This window comes from Oncorhynchus nerka, linkage group LG10 (assembly GCF_034236695.1).
Source record: "Oncorhynchus nerka isolate Pitt River linkage group LG10, Oner_Uvic_2.0, whole genome shotgun sequence".
Lineage (NCBI taxonomy): Eukaryota > Metazoa > Chordata > Actinopteri > Salmoniformes > Salmonidae > Oncorhynchus > Oncorhynchus nerka.
The window spans coordinates 62918372-62945423 of NC_088405.1; the positions used below are offsets into that span (position 1 = coordinate 62918372).

At 42.1% G+C, this 27052-nt stretch overlaps 1 protein-coding gene across 1 annotated transcript in view; it reads left to right on the top strand.

Annotated features, from left to right (window-relative positions):
* The first annotated feature begins 12036 nt into the window (after positions 1 to 12036).
* The window catches only part of LOC115136267 (cell adhesion molecule DSCAML1-like), a 199125-nt gene continuing 184109 nt past the window's right edge, over positions 12037 to 27052 (top strand). Inside the window, exons 1-2 of the mRNA XM_065023665.1 lie at positions 12037 to 12223; positions 26164 to 26484. Of these exons, the coding sequence (XP_064879737.1) occupies positions 12037 to 12223; positions 26164 to 26484 (508 nt within the window). The remainder of the gene's footprint in view (positions 12224 to 26163; positions 26485 to 27052) is intronic.

Here is a 27052-nt window from a genome sequence, read left to right on the forward strand (position 1 = left end):
GTACAGTCAGCCCCAGTATACATGTATTAGTGTTTAGTCTAGCCTGGATGTCTCTGTCTATCTGGGACTGGCTTTCAGAGAGTACAGTCAGCCCCAGTAGACATGTATTAGTGTTTAGTCTAGTCTGGATGTCTCTGTCTATCTGGGACTGGCTTTCAGAGAGTACAGTCAGCCGGAGTAGACATGTATTAGTGTTTAGTCTAGCCTGGATGTCTCTGTCTATCTGGGACTGGCTTTCAGAGAGTACAGACAGCCCCAGTAGACATGTATTAATGTTTAGTCTAGCCTGGATGTCTCTGTCTATCTGGGACTGGCTTTCAGAGAGTACAGACAGCCCCAGTAGATATGTATTAGTGTTTAGTCTAGCCTGGATGTCTCTGTCTATCTGGGACTGGCTTTCAGAGAGTACAGTCAGCCCCAGTAGACATGTATTAGTGTTTAGTCTAGCCTGGATGTCTCTGTGTATCTGGGACTGGCTTTCAGAGAGTACAGACAGCCCCAGTAGATATGTATTAGTGTTTAGTCTAGCCTGGATGTCTCTGTCTATCTGGGACTGGCTTTCAGAGAGTACAGTCAGCCCCAGTATACATATATTAGTGTTTAGTCTAGCCTGGATGTCTCTGTCTATCTGGGACTGGCTTTCAGAGAGTACAGTCAGCCCCAGTAGACATGTATTAGTGTTTAGTCTAGCCTGGATGTCTCTGTCTATCTGGGACTGGCTTTCAGAGAGTACAGTCAGCCCCAGTAGACATGTATTAGTGTTTAGTCTAGCCTGGATGTCTCTGTCTATCTGGGACTGGCTTTCAGAGAGTTTATCAATGATCTATTTACTCTATTTACAGGATTGTTGATGACCTTGTCAGATAACAAGACAGAAGATCACTCTGAATATATGGCTATGCACTGTTGACCTGTTAATGTGTCTGGTGTGTGTGTTTGTGTGTGCGTGCGTGCGTGTGCGCTCATGTTTGTTTGTGCACGGTTGTGTATGTGTCTGCGTGTCCATGAATGCACGGGAGAGAACAGAGTCAATTCTACATTTTTTTGCTGCTGTTGTAATAGCTCTACTTCACACTGCCTATCTCAGTAGAGTCTCAACTCAGTCCAACTGAAGATCCTGACACACAGACACTATGGGCGGAGGTAAGACTGAATCCATTGTCTTCCATTTCTATCATTACTTCAATTGATCCTGTTAAACACTAAATGAACATCAAGGATATCTATTTTATTGTCAGATTTCTTATTCATTATGATTTCCTTTTCATTATGATATTGTTGCATTTAGTTGCAGAAACTGTCATTCAACAATTGATACTCATTCTTCTTTTGAAATGTTCTTCAAGTATTCATTTTAATGGTCTTTCCTTCTGCCTTTCCCTCAGAAACATCACATGACATCTCAGACTACGACTTTAACTATGGTAAGTGTGGAGTGTTTGATGGAATATGTGTTTGGTTAGTAATGTGCATGTGGAAAATTAAGTTAGCTTGAATAATATCATGTGCTATGAACGAACGAATGAATGAAATAAATTGTATTTTCATGTCAAATCGCCAGTTGGCAACCCATCCCTTATGGGATTAATTGACACATGAACAAACATTGCAATAATTCACTGTTTTAATTAAATGATCTTTCTTCTTCTGGTGTTCTCTGCATTGCGCGTCGCATAGAGAGTGAAAAACGTTAAGGTCAAAATCTATACATAATGGTAAATAAGGTCGTCCAAACAATAATTATATCCCTAGAGCAGTAAAAGAATATACCTATGCTACCGTTCAAAAGTTTGGGGTCACTTAGAAGTGTCCTTGTTTTTGAAAGAAAAGCTATTTTTTGGTCCATCAAAATAACATAACATTTATCAGAAATAGAGTGTAGACATTGTTAATGTTGTAAATGAATATTGTAGCTGTAAACGGCAGATTTTTAATGGAATATATACAGTACATAGGCGTACAGAGGCCCATTATCAGCAACAATCACTCCTGTGTTCCAATGGCACGTTATGTTATCTAATCCATGTTTATAATTTTAAAAGGCTAATTGAGCATTAGAAAACCCTTTTGCAAAAATGTTAGCCCAGCTGAAAACTGGTGTTCTGATTAAAGAAGCAATAAAACTGGCCTTTAGACTAGTTGAGTATCTGGAGCATCAGAATTTGTGAGTTCAATTACAGGCTCAAAATGGCCAGAAACAAAATCCTTTCTTCTGCTACTCGTCAGTCTATTCTTGTTCTGAGAAATGAAGAAACTGAAGATCTCGTACAACGCTGTGTATTACTCCCTTCACAGAAAGGCGCAAACTGGCTCTAACCAGAATAGAACGAGGAGTGGGAGGCCTTGGTGCACAACTGAGCAAGAGTACATTAGAGTGTCTAGTTTGAGAAACAGACACCTCACAAGTCCTCAACTGGCAGCTTCATTAAATAATTCCCGTAAAACACCAGTCTCAACGTCAACAGTGAAGAGGCGATTCCGGGATGCTGGCCTTCTAGGCAGAGTTGCAAAGAAAAAGCCATATCTCAGACTTGCCAATAAAAAAGAAAAGATTAAGATGGGCAATAGAACACAGACACTGGACAGAGGAACTCTGCCTAGAAGGTCAGCATCCTGGAGTCGCCTCTTCATTGCTCCAAAACTGCCATAAAAAGACCGACTACGGTTTGCAACTGCACATGGGGACAAAGATCGTGCTTTCTGGAGAAATGTCCTCTGGTCTGATGAAACAAAAATAGGACTGTTTGGCCATAATGACCATCGTTATGTTTGGAGGAAAAAGGAGCAGGCTTGCAAGCCGAAGAACACCATCCCAACCGTGAAGCACAGGGGTGGCAACATCATGTTGTGGGGGTGCTTTGCTGAAAGAGGGACTGGTGCACTTCACAAAATAGATGGCATCATGAGGGAGGAAAATTGTGTGGATATATTGAGGCAACATCTCAAGACGTCAGTCAGGAAGTTAAAGCTTGGTCGCAAATGGGTCTTCCAAATGGACAATGACCCCAAACACACTTCCAAACTTGTGGCAAAATGGCTTAAGGACAACAAAGTCAAGGTATTGGAGTGGCCATCACAAAGCCCTGACCTCAACCCTATAGAACATTTGTGGGCAGACCTGAAAAAGCGTGTGTGAGCAAGGAGGCCTACAAACCTGATTCAGTTACACCAGCTCTGTCAGGAGGAATGGGCCAAAATTCACCCAACTTATTGTGGAAGCTTGTGGAAGGCTACCTGAAACATTTGGCCCAAGTTAAAAAATTTAAAGGCAATTCTACCAAATACTAATTGAGTGTATGTAAACTTCTGACCCACTGGGAATGTGATGAAAGAAATAAAAGCTGAAATACATAATTCCCTCTACTATTATTCTGACATTTCACATTCTTAAAATAAAGTGGTGATCCTATCTGACCTAAGACAGGACATTTTTACTAGGATTAAATGTCAGGAATTGTGAAAAGTTTACATTTATTTGGCTAAGGTGTATGTAAACTTCCGACTTCAACTGTACACACAAACCATTTACCACATAGAAGCTAAATATTTAATACAATTTAATTATAGGTAGCCCTTTTTCTTTTATTCCAGGCTTTATCTAAATATTACACAAACAGAAATACACAATGGACAAAAAAAACATTTAAGTTTCTCCTCATCACTCAGCCACATAATGCCATGGTATATCTGGTGTGCTTTCTGGAATCAGAGCAAGTGTAAATCGTGATAGAAAGGGCAATAGAGGATCAAATGAGTTTCGTTCTCTATTTCTTCGAGATCACAATAGTTACGTAGTCTTTCCTCTTCCATTTCACCACAGTGAGTTGTTTGTGTCTGATTTCCTCTCAGACTATCCCTTACTTAGAAGAGGAGGGCTCATCTTTGCTGCTGTGTTCTTCTGCCTGGGCATTGCTATCATCTTCAGTGAGTAGTGTCCTCCAGGCCAAAGAAATGTCAGGAACAAGCCTAGAACATGCCTATACCCAATGGGTACCCATTCTGCCTCAGATACATGCCTAACATGAATTAGCTTGTAAGGAAAATGTTCAAATGTGTCATTTCCTCGAATAAGGATACAATGGTACTGCAAAGAAGCCTTTGTGAAGTTGCTGTTGAATTATGTATTAAGGGACAAGCATTTGGGAGACTGTTGGTTTAGTGAACAATCTAAGTGAAAAGTGCTGTCGTTCTGCATTTAAAATGACATTTCTGAAGGGGAGATGGACAAATAGTAAAGCTGTTCAGTGGGCCGGTTATGATGTGTAAAAGCTTTGTCTGTTTTCACTGTGAGTGTCTGACTGTGTTCCTCTGTGTTGACACAGGTAAAAAGCTCAGCTGTTGGAAGGGTCATGCAAAGTAAGAAAATACACAATCGTTGAACTCATCAGTGCTAAAACAGGAAACATTCAATTAAACGTTGAACATGGAAAGAAAAAAACACCTCCCGTACAAAGTGTTTCACACATACAGTATAAACATACACACATTGTCTTACACTCGGCCCCTGGTTCGATGGTTTGTCTTTGTCTTGTCTACAGGCCTGTGAACACCGCTGAACCTTGAAACAAGGTAATGTAATGGTGTATTGACTGAGACAATCAGACCAACACAGACTATATAATAGGCTTTAAAGTTTAGACACATTATACCCTGACTGGTCATGTGAGCTATTATCAATATCTAAATGTGTTCTTATATTTTCTGTTCCAGACATTGACCAGACAGCCATGATTGGACCCAGGGACATCCCTATGACATCAAAACCTTGGAAAGATGAGGGATCACTATATATTTGTATTTTACTAATGGAGGAACAATATGAAGAGTGATGGGTGGTGACTGTCACATTACAATAATATAAAATTAGCATTAATAAAACATTATTTGCCATTGTTTGTTTCTTTGGTGACGCTGAGGATTGAGGCAAGGTCAACCCAAGTGATCTAGGCCTACTCCAGAATGGTATTTAGCCCTCTGGACACATAATACTGGTCCTCCATTCAGCATATGGTTTATTTATACATTTGAACCAGAGCAATGCATATTGGTGGACAAACAACAATTATGGTCCAGGTGCAATAGAGATTTCAAACACAGGGTGGCAGCAATAAGGCATTCGTTCAAACGGTCTCTCAGATACCAAGGCTAGGCACTGACGCCAAATAGAAACTCCAAGCTGGTCGATGCCAGTTCCAAGAAGCAAGTTATGCATATTCCAAATTGTTATAAAACATTCTAAAGTTAAAGTAGTCACACGGATGGTCTGTGTCAGGATCTGTTGCAATGAGTTGGTAAAATTGCAAATCACAACGAACAAACCTGAATTGAAAACATTCAAATAACTCTCCCCTCCCCCACTCCTTCACAGGAAGGCTAGAGACTCGACCTGAGACAGGTAGACACAGTGGCATTTAAATCATTTTGACATTTTCTTTAAAAAGCAACCCATTTTGGCGACATCTCAACCACTGACTAGCCTAGGCGTATTGATATTGGCTATCCCACTTCAACCCCTAGAGGGGTTCCATTTGAATTGCATTGGAAAGAAGACTATTCGCCTATTCTGTTTAGCAACATTTGGCCCAGTAACAGCTATTCTGTTAAGTAGGTTAAGCAACATTTGACCTAGTAACTAACAGTTATACCGTTAAGCAACATTTGGCCTAGTAACTAACAGCTATTCTGTTGAGCAACATTTGGCCTAGTAACAGCTATACTGTTAAGCAACATTTGGCCTAGTAACAGTTATACCGTTAAGCAACATTTGGCCTAGTAACAGTTATACTGTTAAGCAACATTTGGCCTAGTAACAGCTATACTGTTGAGCAACATTTGGCCTAGTAACAGCTATACTGTTAAGCAACATTTGACCTAGTAACTAACAGCTATTCTGTTAAGCAACATTTGGCCTAGTAACAGCTATTCTGTTGAGCAACATTTGGCCTAGTAACAGCTATACTGTTAAGCAACATTTGGCCTAGTAACAGCTATACTGTTGAGCAACATTTGGCCTAGTAACAGCTATACTGTTGAGCAACATTGGGCCTAGTAACAGCTATACTGTTAAGCAACATTTGGCCTAGTAACTAACAGCTATTCTGTTGAGCAACATTTGGCCTAGTAACAGCTATACTGTTAAGCAACATTTGGCCTAGTAACAGCTATACTGTTAAGCAACATGTGGCCTAGTAACTAACAGCTATTCTGTTAAGCAGGTAAACAGGTTAAGCAACATTTGGCCTAGTAACAGCTATACTGTTAAGCAACATTTTGCCTAGTAACAGCTATTCTGTTAAGCAACATTTGGCCTAGTAACAGCTATTCTGTGAAGCAACATTTGGCCTAGTAACAGCTATTCTGTGAAGCAACATTTGGCCTAGTAACAGCTATACTGTTGAGCAACATTTGGCCTAGTAACAGTTATACCATTAAGTAACATTTGGCCTAGTAACAGCTATACTGTTAAGCAATATTTGGCCTAGTAACAGCTATACTGTTAAACAACATTTGGCCTAGTAACATCTATTCTGTGAAGCAACATTTGGCCTAGTAACAGCTATTCTGTGAAGCAACATTTGGCCTAGTAACAGCTTTTCTGTGAAGCAACATTTGGCCTAGTAACAGCTATTCTGTGAAGCAACATTTGGCCTAGTAACAGCTATACTGTTGAGCAACATTTGGCCTAGTAACAGTTATACCGTTAAGCAACATTTGGCCTAGTAACAGCTATACTGTTAAGCAACATTTGGCTTAGTAACAGTTATACCGTTAAGCAACATTTGGCCTAGTAACAGCTATTCTGTTAAGCAACATTTGACCTAGTAACTAACAGCTATTCTGTTAAGCAACATTTGGCCTAGTAACAGTTATACCGTTAAGCAACATTTGGCCTAGTAACAGTTATACTGTTAAGCAACATTTGGCCTAGTAACAGCTATACTGTTGAGCAACATTTGGCCTAGTAACAGCTATACTGTTAAGCAACATTTGGCCTAGTAACTAACAGCTATTCTGTTGAGCAACATTTGACCTAGTAACAGCTATACTGTTAAGCAACATTTAGCCCAGTAACAGCTATACTGTTAAGCAACATTTGGCCTAGTAACAGCTATACTGTTAAGCAACATTTGGCCTAGTAACTAACAGCTATTCTGTTAAGCAGGTAAACAGGTTAAGCAACATTTGGCCTAGTAACAGCTATACTGTTAAGCAACATTTTGCCTAGTAACAGCTATTCTGTTAAGCAACATTTTGCCTAGTAACAGCTATTCTGTGAAGCAACATTTGGCCTAGTAACAGCTATTCTGTGAAGCAACATTTGGCCTAGTAACAGCTATACTGTTAAGCAATATTTGGCCTAGTAACAGCTATACTGTTAAGCAACATTTGGCCTAGTAACAGCTATTCTGTGAAGCAACATTTGGCCTAGTAACAGCTATTCTGTGAAGCAACATTTGGCCTAGTAACAGCTATACTGTTAAGCAACATTTGGCCTAGTAACAGCTATACTGTTAAGCAACATTGGGCCTAGTAACAGCTATTCTGTTAAGCAACATTTGGCCTAGTAACAGCTTGTCTAATTTCAGGTTAAATCTACAGGGATTTATAAATAAGGTCACCATTTCATTCAAAGCACATTTGCAAACCTTAACCATATAGCAGATTTTGTTTAGGAAAAAATGTAACTGAAGTCTGGTTAAGTGAGTTATTAGGAGAAATAGCTTTTTTGTTTTAACTTTAGGCCTACAGAATGTATTATATCCATACTAACCGGAAGTAGCAGACATAAAAGAAAAGCCTGAAATTAGATACCTTACAAGCTGGTCATGAGGAGAACAGAAAAAAAACTATTCTCTTCTGCACTGTTCAACCAATCCAGTAAATGTGGAGGAGGAGTTAAGATGTTGCCTTGTTAACACTGAGGTATAAGTTAAACATCCAAAACCAGAATACATGTCACAGGCTCTCTTCCCATTTCACCTGAAAACCGGAATATCCTGTTGTTGGGAACTCTGCAGAGGCTATGCCCATACTGATTCATTGATGATGTTGCTGTATAGTGTAGGCCTTGCTAAACCTTGTTCACCAGACACTTCTGCCCACATGAGGTTAGGCCTACTGTATGTGAGGGTGTGGCAGTTTGTGGAGCAGAGGTAGAGGACACTAGACATAGATAGGAGAAACTGGTTTGATGAGGTGGGATAAAGTTGAATGATTAATCTCCCTGCCAGATGTTAGTAGAGTGTAGCTTCAAGTCTGTTGTTATTGTCAGGTATAGGATGAGGTGAAGATCATATAGAGACAGATGTACAGTTGAAGTCGGAAGTTTACATACACCTTAGCCAAATATTTAAACTCAGTTTTTCACAATTCCTGACATTTAATCCCAGTAAGAATTCCATGTCTTAGGTCAGTTAGGATCACCACTTCATTTTAAGAATGTGAAATGACAGAATAATAGTAGAGAGAATTATTTATTTCAGCTTTTATTTCTTTCATCACATTCCCGGTGGGTCAGAAGTTTACATACACTCAATTAGTATTTGGTAGAATTGCCTTTAAATTGTTTAACTTGGGTCAAACGTTTCAGGTAGCCTTCCACAAGCTTCCCACAATAAATTTGGTGAATTTTGTCTCATTCCTCCTGACAGAGCTGGTGTACCTGAGTCAGGTTTGTAGGCCTCTTTGCTCGCACACGCATTTTCAGGTCTGCCCACAAATGTTCTATAGGATTGAGGTCAGGGCTTTGTGATGGCCACTCCAATACCCTGACTTTTTTGTCCTTAAACCATTTTTCCACAAGTTTGGAAGTGTGCTTGGGGTCATTATCCATTTGGAAGACCCATTTGCGACCAAGCTTTAACTTCCTGACTGATGTCTTGAGATGTTGCTTCAATATATCCACATAATTTTCCTCCCTCATGATGACATCTATTTTGTGAAGTGCAGCAGTCCCTCCTGCAGCAAAGCACCCCCACAACATGATGCTGCCACCCCCATGCTTCACAGTTGGGATGGTGTTCTTCGGCTTGCAAGCCTACCCCGTTTTCCTCCAAACATAACGATGGTCATTATGGCCAAACAGTTCTATTTTTGTTTCATCAGACCAGAGGACATTTCTCCAAAAAGTACGATCTTTGTCCGCATGTGCAGTTACAAACCGTAGTAGGACTTTTTATGCCGGTTTTGGAGCAGTGGCTTGTTCCTTGCTGAGCGGCCCTTCAGGTTATGTCGATATAGGACTCATTTTACTGTGGATATAGATACCTTTGTACCTGTTTCCTCCAGCATCTTCACAAGGTCCTTTGCTGTTGTTCTGTGATTGATTTTCACGTTTCGCACCAAAGTATGTTCATCTCTAGGAGACAGAACACGTCTCCTTCCTGAGCAGTATGACGGCTGCGTTGTCCCATGGTGTTTATACTTGCGTAATGTTGTTTGTACAGATGGACGTGATACCTTCAGGCATTTGGAAATTGCTCCCAAGGATGAACCAGACTTGTGGAGGTCTACAATCTTTTTTTGGAGGTCTTGGCTGATTTACATTTACATTTACATTTAAGTCATTTAGCAGACGCTCTTATCCAGAGCGACTTACAAATTGGTGCATTCACCTTATGACCTCCAGTGGAACAGTAGTGCATCTAAATCTTTTCAGGGGGAGGGGGGGTGAGAGGGGGGGTGAGAGGGATTACTTTATCCTATCCTAGGTATTCCTTAAAGAGGTGGGATTTCTTTTGATTTTCCCATGATTTCAAGCAAAGAGGCACTGAGCTTGAAGGTAGGCCTTGAAATACATCCACAGGTACACCTCCAATTAACTCAAACTATGTCAATTAGCCTATCAGAAGATTCTAAAGCTATTACATCATTTTCTGGAGTTTTCCAAGCTGTTTAAAGGCACAGTCAACTTCTGACCAACTGGAATTGTGATACAGTGAATTATAAGTGAAATAATCTGTCTGTAAACAATTGTTGGAAAAATGACTTGTGTCATGCACAAAGTAGATGTCCTAACCGACTTGCCAAAACTATAGTTTGTTAACAACAAATTTGTGGAGTGGTTGAAAAACAAGTTTAAATGACTCCAACCTAAGTGTATGTAAACTTCCGACTTCAACTGTAGGTGTGGAAAAAGCAGGCCACAGCAACGATGGCCACTCCCAGTGTAATGTTTTTTTTCCTGGGAAGGAGTGGAGGACCAAAATGCAGCGTGGTTAGTGTTCAACATCTTTAATAACGATGATAAATTAGAACACTACAAAATACAAAACAACAAAAGTGAAAACCGAAACAGTCCTATCTGGTGCAATGACACAAAGACAGAAGACAATCACCCACAAAATATACTCAAAGAACATGGCTGCCTAAATATGGTTCCCAATCAGAGACAACGACAGACAGCTGCCTCTAATTGAGAACCAATCTAGGCAACCATAGACATACAAAACTACCTAGAAAGGCAACAGCACCATAAACATACAAAACCCCTAGACCAGACCAAACACATAAATCCCCCATGTCACACCCTGACCTAACCAAAATAATAAAGAAAACAAAGATAACTAAGGCCAGGGCGTGACACCCAGTGCAGACAGGCTTATGGGACAGGCTGACAAAGCATGTTCATCAGTGAAACTGCTCTGTGCTCGGCTAATTATTCTTGAGTAAATAAGTCATCATGGAGCTGATAAAACACACCCTCTCTCTCTCTCTCTCTCTCCCTGTGAGAGATATACTCTGTGAGGCACAGTCAGTCACACACACACACACATTTTGTAACACTTTTATTAGATGTCAGATCACACACACTCTCATTTTCACACATTCCAGTCCAACCCTGAGTGGGGGTCATTGGCCACTGAGCCTACTTAGACTGGAGTGTCCTTCATTGGTCATCTGTCATTATGAGCATATTGGTCCTACAATGGTAAGAGTTCAGTGTAATCAATCATTTGGATACATTTTTTAAAACCTTTATTTAACTAGGCAAGTTAGTTAAGAACTGTCTAACACGGACGATGCTGGGCCAATTGTGTGCCACCCTATGGGGCTCCCAATCACAGCTGGTTGTGATACAGCCTGGAATCTATCCAGAGTGTCTGTAGTGACACCTCTAGTATTAAGATGCAGTGCCTTAGACTGGTGCCACTCGGGAGCCAGCAAGTCCATATATGGGGTTGGGGTGTTATGGTAAAAAACAAAATAATAAAAAATGTAGGCTATTGGTCTGTGTGTAATCGTTCCGTTGGCTCACCCAAACAGAGGACAGCAAATCCTGATCTCAAAAGGGATCTTTCAAGTCTCTCCATCTCTCTCTTGCTCTCTATCTCTCTCTTCCTCTCTCACACACACACTCTCTCTCTCTCTCTGTTTATGTATGTATGTGTGTGTGTGTGTGTGTGTGTGTGTGTGTGTGTGTGTGTGTGTGTGTGTGTGTGTGTGTGTGTGTGTGTGTGTGTGTGTGTGTGTGTGTGTGTGTGTGCTGGAGAAAGAGCCTTACATATGCATGCATTTGTGCTCGTACTCCGTTGTCGGGGAGAGGAAAGAGAAGATAGAAGAAGTGCTTCCAATTTAAGTCACTAATGCGACTCATTAGTCATATATCCTGCAATATATCTAGCAATCCCTCAGCGACTGAGTGAATCCACAAATAAACACACAAGTAATATTGTTGATTATAGGGATTTAGTCTCCAATGGTATCTGGAGTAGATCCATCCATAGCCAGAGAAACAGGTAGTTTAGTCCGTGTGACACACAGGTGGGCACGCTCACCTGCGTGTCAGAGTCTGACGGCAGACATCCACCTGTCGTCGTCAAACCGGTGCACCCTCCCTCCTTTCCAATGATAAATGACCGAATGTCCACTCCTCAACTCAACTCAACCCTCGGCCGGCTCAGCGGTTCAATTTGACGCGTAACCATCGTTCCGCGGTGTCTCATGAGAATACGGAGGGAGGCTTCGCGTGTATGATAGTCACATCGAGGGGAGGGGACGTGGGCGGGTCTCACAGGCGCTTCTCATTTCCCCGCGATGGTTATCTGGGCAGCAGGGCTGGAGAGACCGCCGGGGAGCATAGTCGCCAGTCCAGCACGGAGACTCGCCTGGCCAAAGACTGCGCCGCACACTCGCCAGGATTGCCAAACATTCCTGAAAAATATACCTGCTATTTATGGCATGTGGCTTGTAACTTTACTCCTGCTGTACTCTCTCCAGGAAGGTAAGAAACACTGTTTTTATTTATTATCTTTAAAAAAAACTAAATCCAGTGAGTGTCTTACTTATTCTATCCTGATTAAAATCCGTACTGCAATATGTACTAATAATTGTAAAGAAACAACAGATGTAGCAGGAAAAAATAACTGAATTGATGTAGCCTATCAATGGAATCCATGAAATTAGGAGAGATCGGATTTGAAAAGGGTGTAAATTACTTTGTCTACAAAATCCATATTATTGTAACGGTGCAGGTATAGGTGTTTTAGGTGTGAAGTAGCCTACATGTTTTGTTGATTGCTGTGTGGCGGTGTGCACGGGTCCATGATGCCGCAAACGGTGCTGATAGCACGGTTTGTTTTCGCATTATACCAGCGAGAGTTATGAATATGTAAAATGGCTGGATAGGAAGAACGAACGAGGTGGGAGAGAGAGAGAAATTAAGAAAGGGGTTGAAATGCCTGATTTTGTCGACTTTTTGAGCGGTCAAAACTTGAATGGGCACTGGCACATGCAGTGCGAAGTATTTGTTCAAATCTATGCTTATCATTTATTTAATTGTTAATCTTTTTCTAAATATCATTTGCTGTGATTATTTGACTTATTGGTGTCGTTTTGTGGGTCTGTCTGTGAATGTGTTTTTAGCGCTTGGCTATGGACACAGCCGTAATGTTCTGGAGGGGTGCTGTGAGGATTTTTGGGAGGTGATTTTGATGAGATTTTTGGCAAGAGTCCCTGTCTGGCGATGAGTAGGCTAGTTGCCATGTTGAAAAATGAAGTAACAAGTGAAGAGCTTCTTCCACATAAATGATGCACCCAAATGAATTACCACATAATGAAAATACAATTACCCTTTTCAAAATGTCCTCTTTTATTTTGTGAACATTATGAGTAAAATGTTGGTTAGGCCTATATGATTTCTCTTATAAAGTGCTTTCTGTTTTGAAGGGGAAAATCCTTGTTCAATATGTCTGAAAATCCCCGACCCTATTACCATGCTGATCTCCCTTGCTATTACAGTGTATTATAATCATTCTGAACAGCATCTAAACAGCATCTCTGTCCTTTGTTTAGCCTGCCTGTTTTAAGTTATGTATGTATGTTTATGAGTTATGATTTCATAAATTAGCCTGGAGGATGATTCTCTTATGACGCCATGTGTAGGCCTGGCAGACATTTGTCAATACTGGAAGGACAAACTCATATAGCCTAGATACGTACTTACATTGGCGCTTACTTCTATTTAGGCTGATTCGTGTTAATAATTGTTCACTGACATATAAGCCTATAATTTTGGAGAAATAAGTCCTGTGCACATGAAATTTCGTATTTTCATAAATGAGTCTATTTACATTGAAGCATTTGGATGTCTCTCTGAATGCATAGCAATTAAAATGAAGAAAAAAAGGTATAGGCACAAATGATCTCAGACCAGCATCCAATAGTCTTTTAAAACTATTTAATTCGATCTAATTTATTAGACCAAAGAAGGCCCCAGATGCTTGGGTGGATGTAGACAAGCCCAGGCGTGTTTCCCTCTAATAGCCCACCTGAACCCTGGCTGCTGTGTGTGCGCGCGCGTGCGTGTGTATGTGTGTTTGTGAAAGGGGGGACACCCCTCCCTCTCTCCCTTGCGTTGGGCCTGTTTGCTGTGAAGTTGCGATTTCAATGTGGTTATAATTTCATTGTAACAATATATTGTGTGCATTTTTTGTTGTTAAATGGTTCACTTTAATATTTTGTAACATCACATTTTAGTTGAATATTCTATTCCATACATACTTCCATTTACAACGCAAATACACAAAATTCAATGAGCAAGCTAATTATTCACAGCGACAAATTGTTCAATTACGTAAATCAAAGAAAACAAATTAAAGAAGATACACTCAACCCTATTTTAGTAAAAATGGCAGTAAACAATCATTAGTATTAATTTGCTAGATCGTTAAGTGTTGCAAATCGCTCAATATTTTTTAGGCCTACAACCAATGTCGCTAAATGAAATAGCATATTTTTACGACCATTAGCGCTAAATTTCCTCACGGAAGATGGGCATTAGGCAATTTTGTCAATATGGAATTCATTTGAATGGATTTTTATAATCAGACTACATTATTTTTTAAATACATTTTTTGATAATCTAACACTGATACACAGATTTGTATTAATGATTACCTAGAATGATGATCAATTAATGATGTAGGCATTTCAGAAATGCTATATTTGATGTAGAACATTTTGTAAGTTCAGTGTCATTTTTAGGATTTTAGGATGTATAGGTCTATTGAAAAAATATTAATTATGAAATTAAAATTAAATGAATATAATCAAATTGTCCCCTCAATTGCATTTGGAAACTGAGTTGAATAAATCAAAATATATGTTGTCATAAGGCATTCCCTCCATCGTCATAAGATCCAACTGTCACCCTCTACCCCTCCCTCCCACTCCTGCCCCTCCCTCATATAAAATAGAAATATGCAAAATTGGTCTCTCTCTATTTTAGCCCAAATCCCCAGCTGCCTTCTCCCCACAGCTGCGCAATTAGCGCTGGGTTCTGCCGTATCACCCAATGACAGAGCAGCAAAGCAGGTCACAGGACAGAAGCGTGCCAAGATAATTGCCCATAGTCCCTGCTCTTATTTTTCGAATCGAATATGTTCATAAATCACGTTTTATATGCAATAATACTGAAATAATAAAATGCACAGCCCTTTTCGTAAACTTAGTATAGGCCTACACCCACTTAATTGTAACGTGAAGGGTCAGATTGTATTCTTATAAACACAAACAAACATTGTCATATCTCGATTATTTGTTAGTGTAATTTAGATTAATTCTGACTCATTGAGTCGGTGCTGGTTGCCCTGGGTTCAATAGGAAGTCAAATAGTCGCAAAAAGGTAAAAAGGCCTACTATTAGAATTTGTATTTATTATTGTTTTCGTTTTGAGCCCAAATAAACCTTCAAACCTCCCTCCCGTAAAAAATCATCCCGCAAACTTTTTCAATGGACTTCATGTGGGTACAAAACTATTTCTATGTCCTTGGCCGGAGTTGCCTTTGCCTCTAGTAAAGGAACTCGAAAGGTGCGTTTTACCTCGGTGTAGTGTTGATTAGGTCTACCTATTTAATAATGTTGTCAAGATGTACAGTAGGCTGAACGTTACTGCTGCTGGTGTAAAAGTGGTGCGTTGCAGTGGTGAGGCTGGCAGGGGAGCGCAGGGGAGTTCAGAGCGCGCGGAGAGGAGCAATGGAACTTTCAGCGATAGGATCATGTCATATCGTCATGGCACATCGTACCTAACCCTTACATTAACCGTCTTAAATTTCAGCTTCAATGGGGTGACGTCAAAGTTGGACGTCCCAAGTATCCCCTTTGCGTTTCCCATTTGCTTTTCCAGTCTCTCCACATCCTCTCGCTCTTGTCTCAACCCATCCTTACAACGTATCGTACCAGAATGGGATAAAGTATCTCGGCAAAAATGCATTAGATTAAAAAAATGGATAACGAATATGTTGGAAAAACAGGGATATGAAACATGCGTTATGAACAACAGGTGAGGTGTCTAAGTTGATCATCTTTTATCACCTCTGTTCTTCATGTATTTTAGGGAATTTTAATGGTAGAACTCGGCTAGCAGGTGGTTGTTTTTGTCTAAGGTATGTTCTCTCTCTCGCTCTTTCACTCACTCTCCATTAGTCGCTCACTCACACACACTCCCCCTCCCGCTCTCTCCCTCATCACTAGGCAGAATTAAAGGATGGGGGAGGGGCGGTTTTATGCAGACTGTGCTGGGACTTGTGATCCACAGATTTGATATTCACATTATGAGAGAAACTGGCTGCTTTGATGTGAGGGGGAACGGGTCCATGGGGACTGCTGAAGAAGCACACTTTTCACTGACGCAGCATGGGCCTGGGGGGCGTATTGGGTGTACAGAAAGCAGGGGGGGCAAAACCCATGCCTTGATGAGATGTAACCCCCAACAACCCCCCAGCCCAGCACTCACTCACTCCTCCCCACTCCACACCAACCACCTTATCCCAGACCCCTAAGGATTGTTCATAAGCTTACACCCAGGGCTGACTCTAGCCTTTTGGGGGCCCTAAGCGAGATTTGGTTGGGGGGCCCACCACCTCACTGCAAAACATTTTAGTGGCCCCTCTCTTGATGGCGGAGAGAAACATTTATGTTTTTAAAGTACATTTCCTGAAAATCTACACATTTTGCCATGAGTTGCAGATCATTTAAAAAAATATATATAACAAATTTAAGGCCAGGCACCACAGGCTGAAATTACATTTTTGCATCTACCTATCCATTAAGAGATTTGTTGGTATTTTGGTCCGTTAATATTAGTTATTTCAAAAAGTAAGCATAAACATTTAAAAAACTTGGTTTAAATGAATATTTTCTTTAGTTTATCACACTACGTCATCAACATTTTTATGAATTTTAACCACTTTAAAATGTATGTATTTCTAAAGTGTATATGTATATACCAAAAGTGTTTTATTTAAGTCTACATTCAACACGTAAAAGTTGATTGTGATAGGATTAAGAGAAACACAAATCCATATTAAGGTGTGGTGCCTGGCCTTTTTTTGCCATGGGGCAGAGAGAACATTTTTGCAGTTTTACACCTTATTTCTTGCAATTCTACCCATTTTGCCATGGGGTGGAGAGATTCTTTTTGCAGTTTTAAACGCCCACAAGAGTGGACATTCACTTTTTTTCAGCTGATAGACGATGCCCATAGCTTACCCATAATGTTGCACAACGATTTAAGTCAATAAGTCATCGTTTTTCATCATGAAAAAGTCATTGTAGCCTATCATTTCACTTCACCTAGCTGTCAGAACCATGGCATGAGCATGGGCTGACTTGGCATTGCTGTTGCACAGCCCACCATGTAGAAAGAACCGCATTCTGTAGTCCAAACCGTTCAATAGTTAAGCTATCAATATTACCTCCTCCCAGAGCGCTAAGAACCTTGGCGTGATCCTGGACAACACCCTGTCGTTCTCAACTAACATCAAGGCGGTGGCCCGTTCTTGTAGGTTCATGCTCTACAACATCCACAGAGTACGACCCTGCCTCACACAGGAAGCAGCGCAGGTCCTAATCCAGGCACTTGTCATCTCCCGTCTGGATTACTGCAACTCGCTGTTGGCTGGGCTCCCTGCCTGTGCCATTAAACCCCTACAACTCATCCAGAACGCCGCAGCCCGTCTGGTGTTCAACCTTCCCAAGTTCTCTCACGTCACCCCGCTCCTCCGCTCTCTCCACTGGCTTCCAGTTGAAGCTCGCATCCGCTACAAGACCATGGTGCTTGCCTACGGAGCTGTGAGGGGAACGGCACCTCAGTACCTCCAGGCTCTGATCAGGCTCTACACCCAAACAAGGGCACTGCGTTCATCCACCTCTGGCCTGCTCGCCTCCCTACCACTGAGGAAGTACAGTTCCCGCGCAGCCCAGTCAAAACTGTTCGCTGCTCTGGCCCCCCAATGGTGGAACAAACTCCCTCACGACGCCAGGACAGCGGAGTCAATCACCACCTTCCGGAGACACCTGAAACCCCACCTCTTTCAGGAATACCTAGGATAGGATAAAGTAATCCTTCTCACCCCCCCCTTAAAAGATTTAGATGCACTATTGTAAAGTGGCTGTTCCACTGGATGTCTTAAGGTGAACGCACCAATTTGTAAGTTGCTCTGGATAAGAGCGTCTGCTAAATGACTTAAATGTAAATGTAATTACCAGAGCTTAATCTCCTTTGTATTTCTATGGCAGATTCACGGCCGCAATTTATGGAAGATGCCAAAACTTTGGAGATAACAATAATTGGCAAAGTCAAAGATACTGATTTCCCCAATCCATCTGTGGTGAAGTTGTCCCTAAATGCTTATGACAAATCCAGCTCCAGAACCAGCCATATCCTAGCCAGCTGGCTAATCTTCTGAGTACTATGTAGCAACAACATTCAACATTAGCTAGCTATATAAGGTTAGCATAATAGCTAGCTACACTGACAGCTGTCAGTGCCCTACTTGTTGTTATTTCTCCTCTCCACGTGGAAATCACCACAATGTTCTCACCTCCAATTCGTAAATATGTATTAGCAGCAGGGGTTGGAATCAAAAATATTTTCCAATGGTTTCATTCTGAACAGAACCACTTTTTTTCTTCTTTTCGTTACACTGTTCTGACCAGTAAAATAAAGTTCTGAACCGGTTCGAAAAAAAAAAGAAAATAAAAGAAGTTTATATCGTTCCTTTCTGTTCCTTTTTTCACCTTTGAAATCAACATTTCTTTTACATTAAGCTCATTAAATGATTTCACCAATTGGATAGACCTGGCAAGCTAGTTGTTTATGCACATGATGAACAGACACGTGTAGCCTATGGCGCAAGATGTAGGTGTGGAGAAAGCGAGAGAGGGGTGAGGAGGAGGATTGAAGTACTGGGCATGTTGTTATGACATGCATTATCTGAATTAGGTATACAGAACTATACCTAGGAGGAGCGGCTTCTTTGAAGGTTCTTTGAGCTAGCTAGCTAGCAAGCTTGTGCTAGCTAGCTTACACACTTTAGCTAGAAAGCTAACAAGCGTGTGTGTGCAGAGTGGCACCAGAATCAAAAACATGTCTTATCTTTTTGTAGTTAATAAATCCAGTGTGAAATGTGATAACTAGGCCTATAGTATCCATAATGTACCATCTACTGCATCTTGCCTATGCCGTTCTGTACCATCACTCATTCATATATTTTTATGTACATATTCTTCATCCCTTTACACTTGTGTGTATAAGGTAGTTGTTGTGGAATTGGTAGGTTAGATTACTCATTGGTTATTACTGCATTGTCAGAACTAGAAGCACAAGCATTTCGCTACACTCACATTAACATCTGCTAACCATGTGTATGTGACAAATAAGATTTGATTTGATTTGAACTAGCATTGAAAAAGTGAATCCATTCTTCTCTGGCTAATAAAAAAGATGAATCATGCTTGTAAAGGCCTGGTGTGTAATGTCAGTACAGTAGCCAATCGTAGCATTCGGAGGTGGAGGGGAAGGTAGCCTAAACACACACAAACACTGGCAAAGATTTTCATCTTGCAGGCAGACACTGGAATACGTTTCTAAGTGACAGAATGAGGGTTTGCATAGGCGCTTTGTTGCGGTTCTTTTTTGTGGGGCAAAGAAAAATGTCTAGAAAGTAAAATAACAATATTAACCGGTTTTCGTGCTTTTATAATGACGGTTCTGTTCTGGAACAGTATAGATCAGTTTAGTTTCCGGTTCCGTTTATTTTCTAGTTTTCGGTTCTGTTCCCTGAACTGGTTCCAACCTCTGATTAGCAGCCTGCTTCATTCTTCGGATGTGAAACCTAAACGAGAATTTCCACTATAGGAATTACCCCCAGCGGCCGCTTATGCCTGGAGCCGGCCCTGCTTACACCTACCTCCATCTCCCTGTCTCTCCTTTTCATTTTTATGTACTTACCCTCCCCCTGCTCCTCACACACACACACACACACGCACGCACGCACGCACGCACGCACGCACGCAAGCAAACACAGACACACACACAGACACACACACACGCAAGCAGACACACACACACACACGCAAGCAGACACACACACGCAAGCAAACACGCTGGCACACAACTTCAAAAGTCTCTGTGAGACTCACCAAGATCTGAGATAGCTAGCATTCGGAAGGTTAGAGATGGATAGATGGAGGGGAATGAAGAGCACAGGGAGATGGAGGGAAGGAAAGGAGGAAGTGGAGTTTCAGTCTGGCTGAAAATGATCCTACGTCTGTCTCCATGGGAAGAGGTGCTCCATGATGTGTGACAGAGAGAAAGAGAGGAGGATGGGGGTTGCAAGGGAGCATTGATGTGTATGCACATGAGCAGAGGGTAAAAGACAGAATGAGGGAGAGATGAAGAAAAGGGGGGAAGATGTAGAAGAGAAGAAGGCGTTATGCATTTGGTTGGGTTCAGGGAGTGAGGGTGTGAGAGTTTGTGTATTAAGGGGGTGAGGGTGGTGGGAATGTTGGCATTTGTTTACCAGCTCATCAGTGTGTGTATCGTGTTTAACATGCAATACGATTGTGTGTGTGTGTGATTTGTGTGTGTGGAGTGCATTTGTCTGTGTGTGTGTGTGGAGTGAGTGGCGTAGGCCAGCTGCATTATGCATAATGAAGTATTGCATAGGCAATGGCTTCTGCATCTCGACATACATATTCATGTCTCGTTCTCTAGCAGGCTGCATAAAATAGTGTCTCAGTGTGTTCTGCGCACACTCACTCCTGCAGCCAGCTAACCAGCCAACCAGGGCTCAGCTCTACCAGCACTATTAGCAGGCTCCAATGCACTGCAACGAAAACACCCCACAATAAATAAGGGGAGGTGGATGTTTCGCTCTCTATCTTTTCGATTGTTTTTCCTCATCTTGTTTTCTTAGCGGTTTTGGACTGAACTTCCAGCTCAACAGGTCAACGCTTATGCTTTGGACTGAATTTGACTGAAAGGGCATTGGTTGATGTGTTAGGATGACATAGTACAGTAATAAGCTGACAGTCAATGCACATTCAAATGGGATACTAGAATGTTTTGGCTGTATGATTGGTTCCATCCAGACTAGTTTGTCTTAAAAGCAGTCACTGATTCCACAAAATGGAGTTGGCCATTTTAGCCACTCGTTGCCTCTTTGGCTTCTCCTCCCATTGACTTGGATGAAACATGGAAGTCACCCGCACCAAGTTCACCCATTCCAAATACACATAAAATGTATTCACACTACATCCACATGTAGTATGTTGTATGTCTTTTTTTAGTCACATGTCAGTGCCACCATGGCAACCCCTCTTTTACCTCCCAGTTTGAATGTATCCTAAGTGCTGCTCAGAGCATGTGTGTCTGTGTGTTTGTCATTTGTGTGTCTGTTTCTGACAGCCTTTGAGTGTGTTTGTTGTGTGTGTGTTGTGTGTGTGTCTGTTTCTGACAGCCTTTGAGTGTGTGTTTGTTGTGTGTGTGTCTGTTTCTGACAGCTTTTGAGTGCCACTCCACCCTGCCCAGTACAGTACCCTCTGCCCCCCCAAGCCTCCTCACCCCCCAGGCCCCTAATCTAAAGAGATGTGGTCCTGCTTCCCAGCCCCCCCAGCTCCCCTAAGCTCTCAGGGTGACCCCCAGCCTTTAGCCCCCTTCCACCCCTCCACTTTAGTCCTGTCCCCACATTGGGAGATTATAGATATTGCAATCTTTAATATGGGCTTTATGCTCGAGGGCCATTATCAGTAATCTGCAAGGGGTGGGGGAGAATGTCTGACCTGGATTCAGTAGCCCACCATCGGATGGACGGCTAGAGTTCATATTTACCATCTCTAGCATACTGCCCTCAGTTGATGTAACATCATTATCCAGAGGAGCTGAACTTACTCTAGGGTTAATGTATAGCCTCTGTCACGGTGCTGATCTTACTGTAGGGTTAATGTATAGCCTCTGTCATGGTGCTGATCTTACTGTAGGGTTAATGTATAGCCTCTGTCACGGTGCTGATCTTACTGTAGGGTTAATGGATACCCTCTGTCATGGTGCTGATCTTACTGTAGGGTTAATGGATACCCTCTGTCATGGTGCTGATCTTACTGTAGGGTTAATGTATAGCCTCTGTCATGGTGCTGATCTTACTGTAGGGTTAATGTATAGCCTCTGTCATGGTGTTGATCTTACTGTAGGGTTAATGTATAGCCTCTGTCACGGTGCTGATCTTACTGTAGGGTTAATGGATACCCTCTGTCATGGTGCTGATCTTACTGTAGGGTTAATGTATAGCCTCTCTCACGGTGCTGATCTTACTGTAGGGTTAATGTATAGCCTCTGTCATGGTGCTGATCTTACTGTAGGGTTAATGTATAGCCTCTGTCACGGTGCTGATCTTACTGTAGGGTTAATGGATACCCTCTGTCATGGTGCTGATCTTACTGTAGGGTTAATGTATAGCCTCTGTCACGGTGCTGATTTTACTGTAGGGTTAATGGATACCCTCTGTCATGGTGCTGATCTTACTGTAGGGTTAATGTATAGCCTCTGTCACGGTGCTGATCTTACTGTAGGGTTAATGGATACCCTCTGTCATGGTGCTGATCTTACTGTAGGGTTAATGGATACCCTCTGTCATGGTGCTGATCTTACTGTAGGGTTAATGTATAGCCTCTGTCACGGTGCTGATCTTACTGTAGAGTTAATGTATAGCCTCTGTCACGGTGCTGATCTTACTGTAGGGTTAATGTATAGCCTCTGTCATGGTGCTGATCTTACTGTAGGGTTAATGTATAGCCTCTGTCATGGTGCTGATCTTACTGTAGGGTTAATGTATAGCCTCTCTCACGGTGCTGATCTTACTGTAGGGTAATGGATACCCTCTGTCATGGTGCTGATCTTACTGTAGGGTTAATGTATAGCCTCTGTCATGGTGCTGATCTTACCTTAGGGTTAATGTATAGCCTCTGTCATGGTGCTGATCTTACTGTAGGGTTAATGTATAGCCTCTGTCACGGTGCTGATCTTACTGTAGGGTTGATGTATAGCCTCTGTCATGGTGTTGATCTTACTGTAGGGTTAATGTATAGCCTCTGTCACGGTGCTGATCTTACTGTAGGGTTAATGTATAGCCTCTGTCACGGTGCTGATCTTACTGTAGGGTTAATGGATACCCTCTGTCATGATGCTGATCTTACTGTAGGGTTAATGGATACCCTCTGTCATGGTGCTGATCTTACTGTAGGGTTAATGTATAGCCTCTGTCATGGTGCTGATCTTACTGTAGGGTTAATGGATACCCTCTGTCATGGTGCTGATCTTACTGTAGGGTTAATGTATAGCCTCTGTCATGGTGCTGATCTTACTGTAGGGTTAATGTATAGCCTCTGTCATGGTGCTGATCTTACTGTAGGGTTAATGTATAGCCTCTGTCCATGGTGCTGATCTTACTGTAGGGTTAATGTATAGCCTCTGTCCATGGTGCTGATTCCGTGAGAAAACGCTTCATGGTTTGATGTGTTGTTTTCACCACCATCTGAATCTACACATGTAAATAATCTGTCTGTCAACAACACAAGGTACATACTTGCGTACACAAATGGACATTTAATGAGCCCATGAACTAATATCGATTTCAGGCAGAAGATGTGGCATATTACCTGTAAAACATTAAAGGCAATGAGCCCCTTTCAAACAGCCAGTTATTTACCACTTTCTTGCAGGTATACCCCTTTCATACATATCAGTGGTTAACTGGCACATTGGGAGGGGTGGGAGTGTTGTTAACCCATAGGGGGATGTTTGAATTTCAAATTAGGGAGGTGTTAAACAATGGAAGTGTTGATAAATTTACCTGCAGAAAAAGCAGAGAACCATTCACACAGTACCGATGGCTGTATTTTGGTTACAGGTTCTGTGAAAATACAGGAGTCATGACTAGGTCTTTAGGTGGGGTTTAATGTACAATGCTATAAAGAAGCAGGCATGGTAAATTAGTGGGATTTTGTCTGTGTATGAAAGGGATATATGTGTTTACCAGAAGGGTACTAGAGAGCCTGGTGGAGATGTTTGGACAGTGGTGTCGGAGGGACTGGACAGTGGTGTCGGAGGGGCTGGACAGTGGTGTCGGAGGGGCTGGACAGTGGTGTCGGAGGGGCTGGACATTGGTGTCGGAGGGGCTGGACAGTGGTGTCGGAGGGGCTGGACAGTGGTGTCGGAGGGACTGGACAGTGGTGTCAGAGGGGCTGGACAGTGGTGTCGGAGGGGCTGGACAGTGGTGTCGGAAGGCTGGACAGTGGTGTCGGAGGGACTGGACAGTGGTGTCAGCGGGGCTGGACAGTGGTGTCGGAGGGGCTGGACAGTGGTGTCGGAGGGGCTGGACAGTGGTGTCGGAGGGACTGGACAGTGGTGTCGGAGGTGCTGGACAATAGAGAGTCTACAGCTAGATATGAATTTCTGGGGTGGGGTGATTTCTCAGATCTCTGAAGCTCCAATGATCTGGCTACAGATCATTTTACTTCATTCATACGTATGCTAGATGGTTAGATGAATGAGTTGAACTCTGTGTGCTGAGCTGAACCTGAAAGCTGATACAGAATGGGAGTTAGAGAAAATGTGTGTATTACATATTTGGGGGGGGGGGGGGGCAGGGCAAAGATTTGGACACATCTGTCCATCTATGACAGGGTCATTTCTCTCTCCTAATCTTCCCCTCCTTGACCCTAAATGTCAGGACCTCCCTTTCTCTCTCTGCTGGGGCTGTGTCCCTAATCTGAGTACCCAGGAGGAACACTCCTGGTGTGTTAAATATGAAAGGAGATTAAACCGATTTAACTCTGCGTCTGGCATACAAATTCCAATCACATAACTTAACTGTGTGTTTCCTCTGTGAGTGTGTGTGTGTCTGTGTGTAGGTAGAGGCCTCCTCCCACATCCACCTAACCCACCAGAGGCTTTAGCCCAAATCCCTGGCTTTCTGCATCACATGACTGATGTTTGCAGCTGGACATTTGACATACATTTGTTCTGATTATTTTGCTCCACATTTGAAGGGCATTCTTATCCTTCCTGTCTGTTACATCTGTTTATTACTATTCAGTTTAATTTATTATGACTTTAATTGAACTATTTTTTTTTTAACTAGGCAAGTCAGAACAAATTCTTATTTTCAATGACAGCCCACAAACAGTGGGTTCTGCCTGTTCAGGGGCAGAACCTTGTCAGCTCGGGGATTTGAACTTGCAACCTTTCGGTTACTAGTCCAACACTCTAACCACTAGGCTACCCTTCCGCCCATTGAATAACACCTGGGCGTTTTTCCAGATGTGTGTTTTGAATATGGTGCTCAACAGTGTGTTTTTCAAGCAGTTCCTCACCTGTTATTTTACAACAGTGACACTTTGCTTATACAGTTCTACTGTTCTACAGTTCTACTATTCTACAGTTCTATTAGTTCTACTACAGTTCTACTGTTCTACTGTTCTACAGTTCCACTGTTCTATTGTTCTACTACAGTGCTACTGTTCTACTGTTCTACAGTTCTACTACAGTTCTACTGTTCTACTACAGTTCTACAGTTCTACTGTTCCACTGTTCTACTATTCTACTGTTCTACAGTTCTACTATTCTACTGTTCTACTGTTCTACTACAGTTCTACTATTCTACTGTTCTACTGTTCTACGGTTCTACAGTTCTACTGTTCTACTGTTCTACAGTTCTATGGTTCTACTGTTCTACTACAGTTCTACTGTTTTACAGTTCTACAGTTCTACTACAGTTCTACAGTTCTACTACAGTTCTACATTTCTACTGTTCTACAGTTCTACAGTTCTACAGTTTTTAATGTTCTACAGTTTTACTGTTCTATTGTTCTACAGTTCTACTGTTCTACAGTTTTACTGTTCTACTGTTCTTCTGTTCTACAGTTTTATTGTTCTACAGTCCTACTGTTCTATTGTTCTACAGTTCTACTCTTCTACAGTTTTACTGTTCTACTATTCTACAGTTTTACTGTTCTACTGTTCTACAGTTTTACTGTTCTACTGTTCTACAGTTTTACTGTTCTACTATTCTACAGTTTTACTGTTCTACTGTTCTATTGTTCTACAGTTTTACTGTTCTACTGTTCTATTGTTCTACAGTTTTACTGTTCTACTGTTCTACTGTTCTATTGTTCTACAGTTTTACTTTTCTACTTTTCTATTGTTCTACAGTTTTACTGTTCTATTGTTCTACAGTTTTACTGTTCTACTGTTCTATTGTTCTACAGTTTTACTGTTCTACTGTTCTACAGTTGTACTGTTCTACAGTTCTATTGTTCTACAGTTCTACTGTTCTTCTCTCTACACTACTTATTACTGACTGTGATATCTCTCTCCCCATGCAGTACACAGTGAGGATGTGGGCTCTACCAGGCTGTACTTTGTGAACGCGTCCCTCCAGAGGCTGACCTACTCCAGCTCGGTGGGGGTGTCTCTGCCCTGTCCGGCGGGCGGCACCCCCACCGCCATCCTGCGCTGGTACCTGGCCACCGGCGATGACATCTACGACGTGCCCCACATCCGTCATGTCCATGCCAATGGCACCCTCCAACTCTACCCCTTCTCTCCCTCTGCCTTCAACTCCTACATCCACGACAACGACTACTTCTGCACCGCAGAGAACCAGGCTGGCAAGATCCGCAGCCCGAACATCAGAGTCAAAGCTGGTGAGGAGGAGGAGGGGGGGGGGGTGTAGGAGAAGAGATGGCAGAGGGAAGGGACAGGTGAAGCGGGGGGGGGGGGGGGGGAGAGGAGGTAGAGAGATTGGTTAATAGAAGTTAGAAGGACAGAGGGACAGAAGGAACTGATACTAAGCGGGTATAGAGGTTAGCGCATACTGGCGGTTTGGTGGTTTAATTTGTCCCCCCGAGTTTTCTGAGCAAAACATATGTATATTCTTTTTGGGGGACATAAAAGACTCCAAGCTCCAAGTGATTTTAAAATAAAAAATGTTCCCCAATAGAAACACATCTGATCGTATACAAATGTAAGGTTTGAAATGATTATGTTTTAGTCAAATTTTATATTTGTTTGGGCTTCTTGCATTCAATTTGCAGTCTACAGATTATATGTAATTATGTTCCGGCCCCCCGACCATCCGCTAGTTGATGATCCCTGGGTTGGAGGTCAGAGGTTAGAGGATAGAGGTTAGAGGGACAGAAGGTACTGATACTAAGAGGGGAGCGATAGAGGTTAGAGGGACAGAAGGAACTGATACTAAGAGGGGAGCGATAG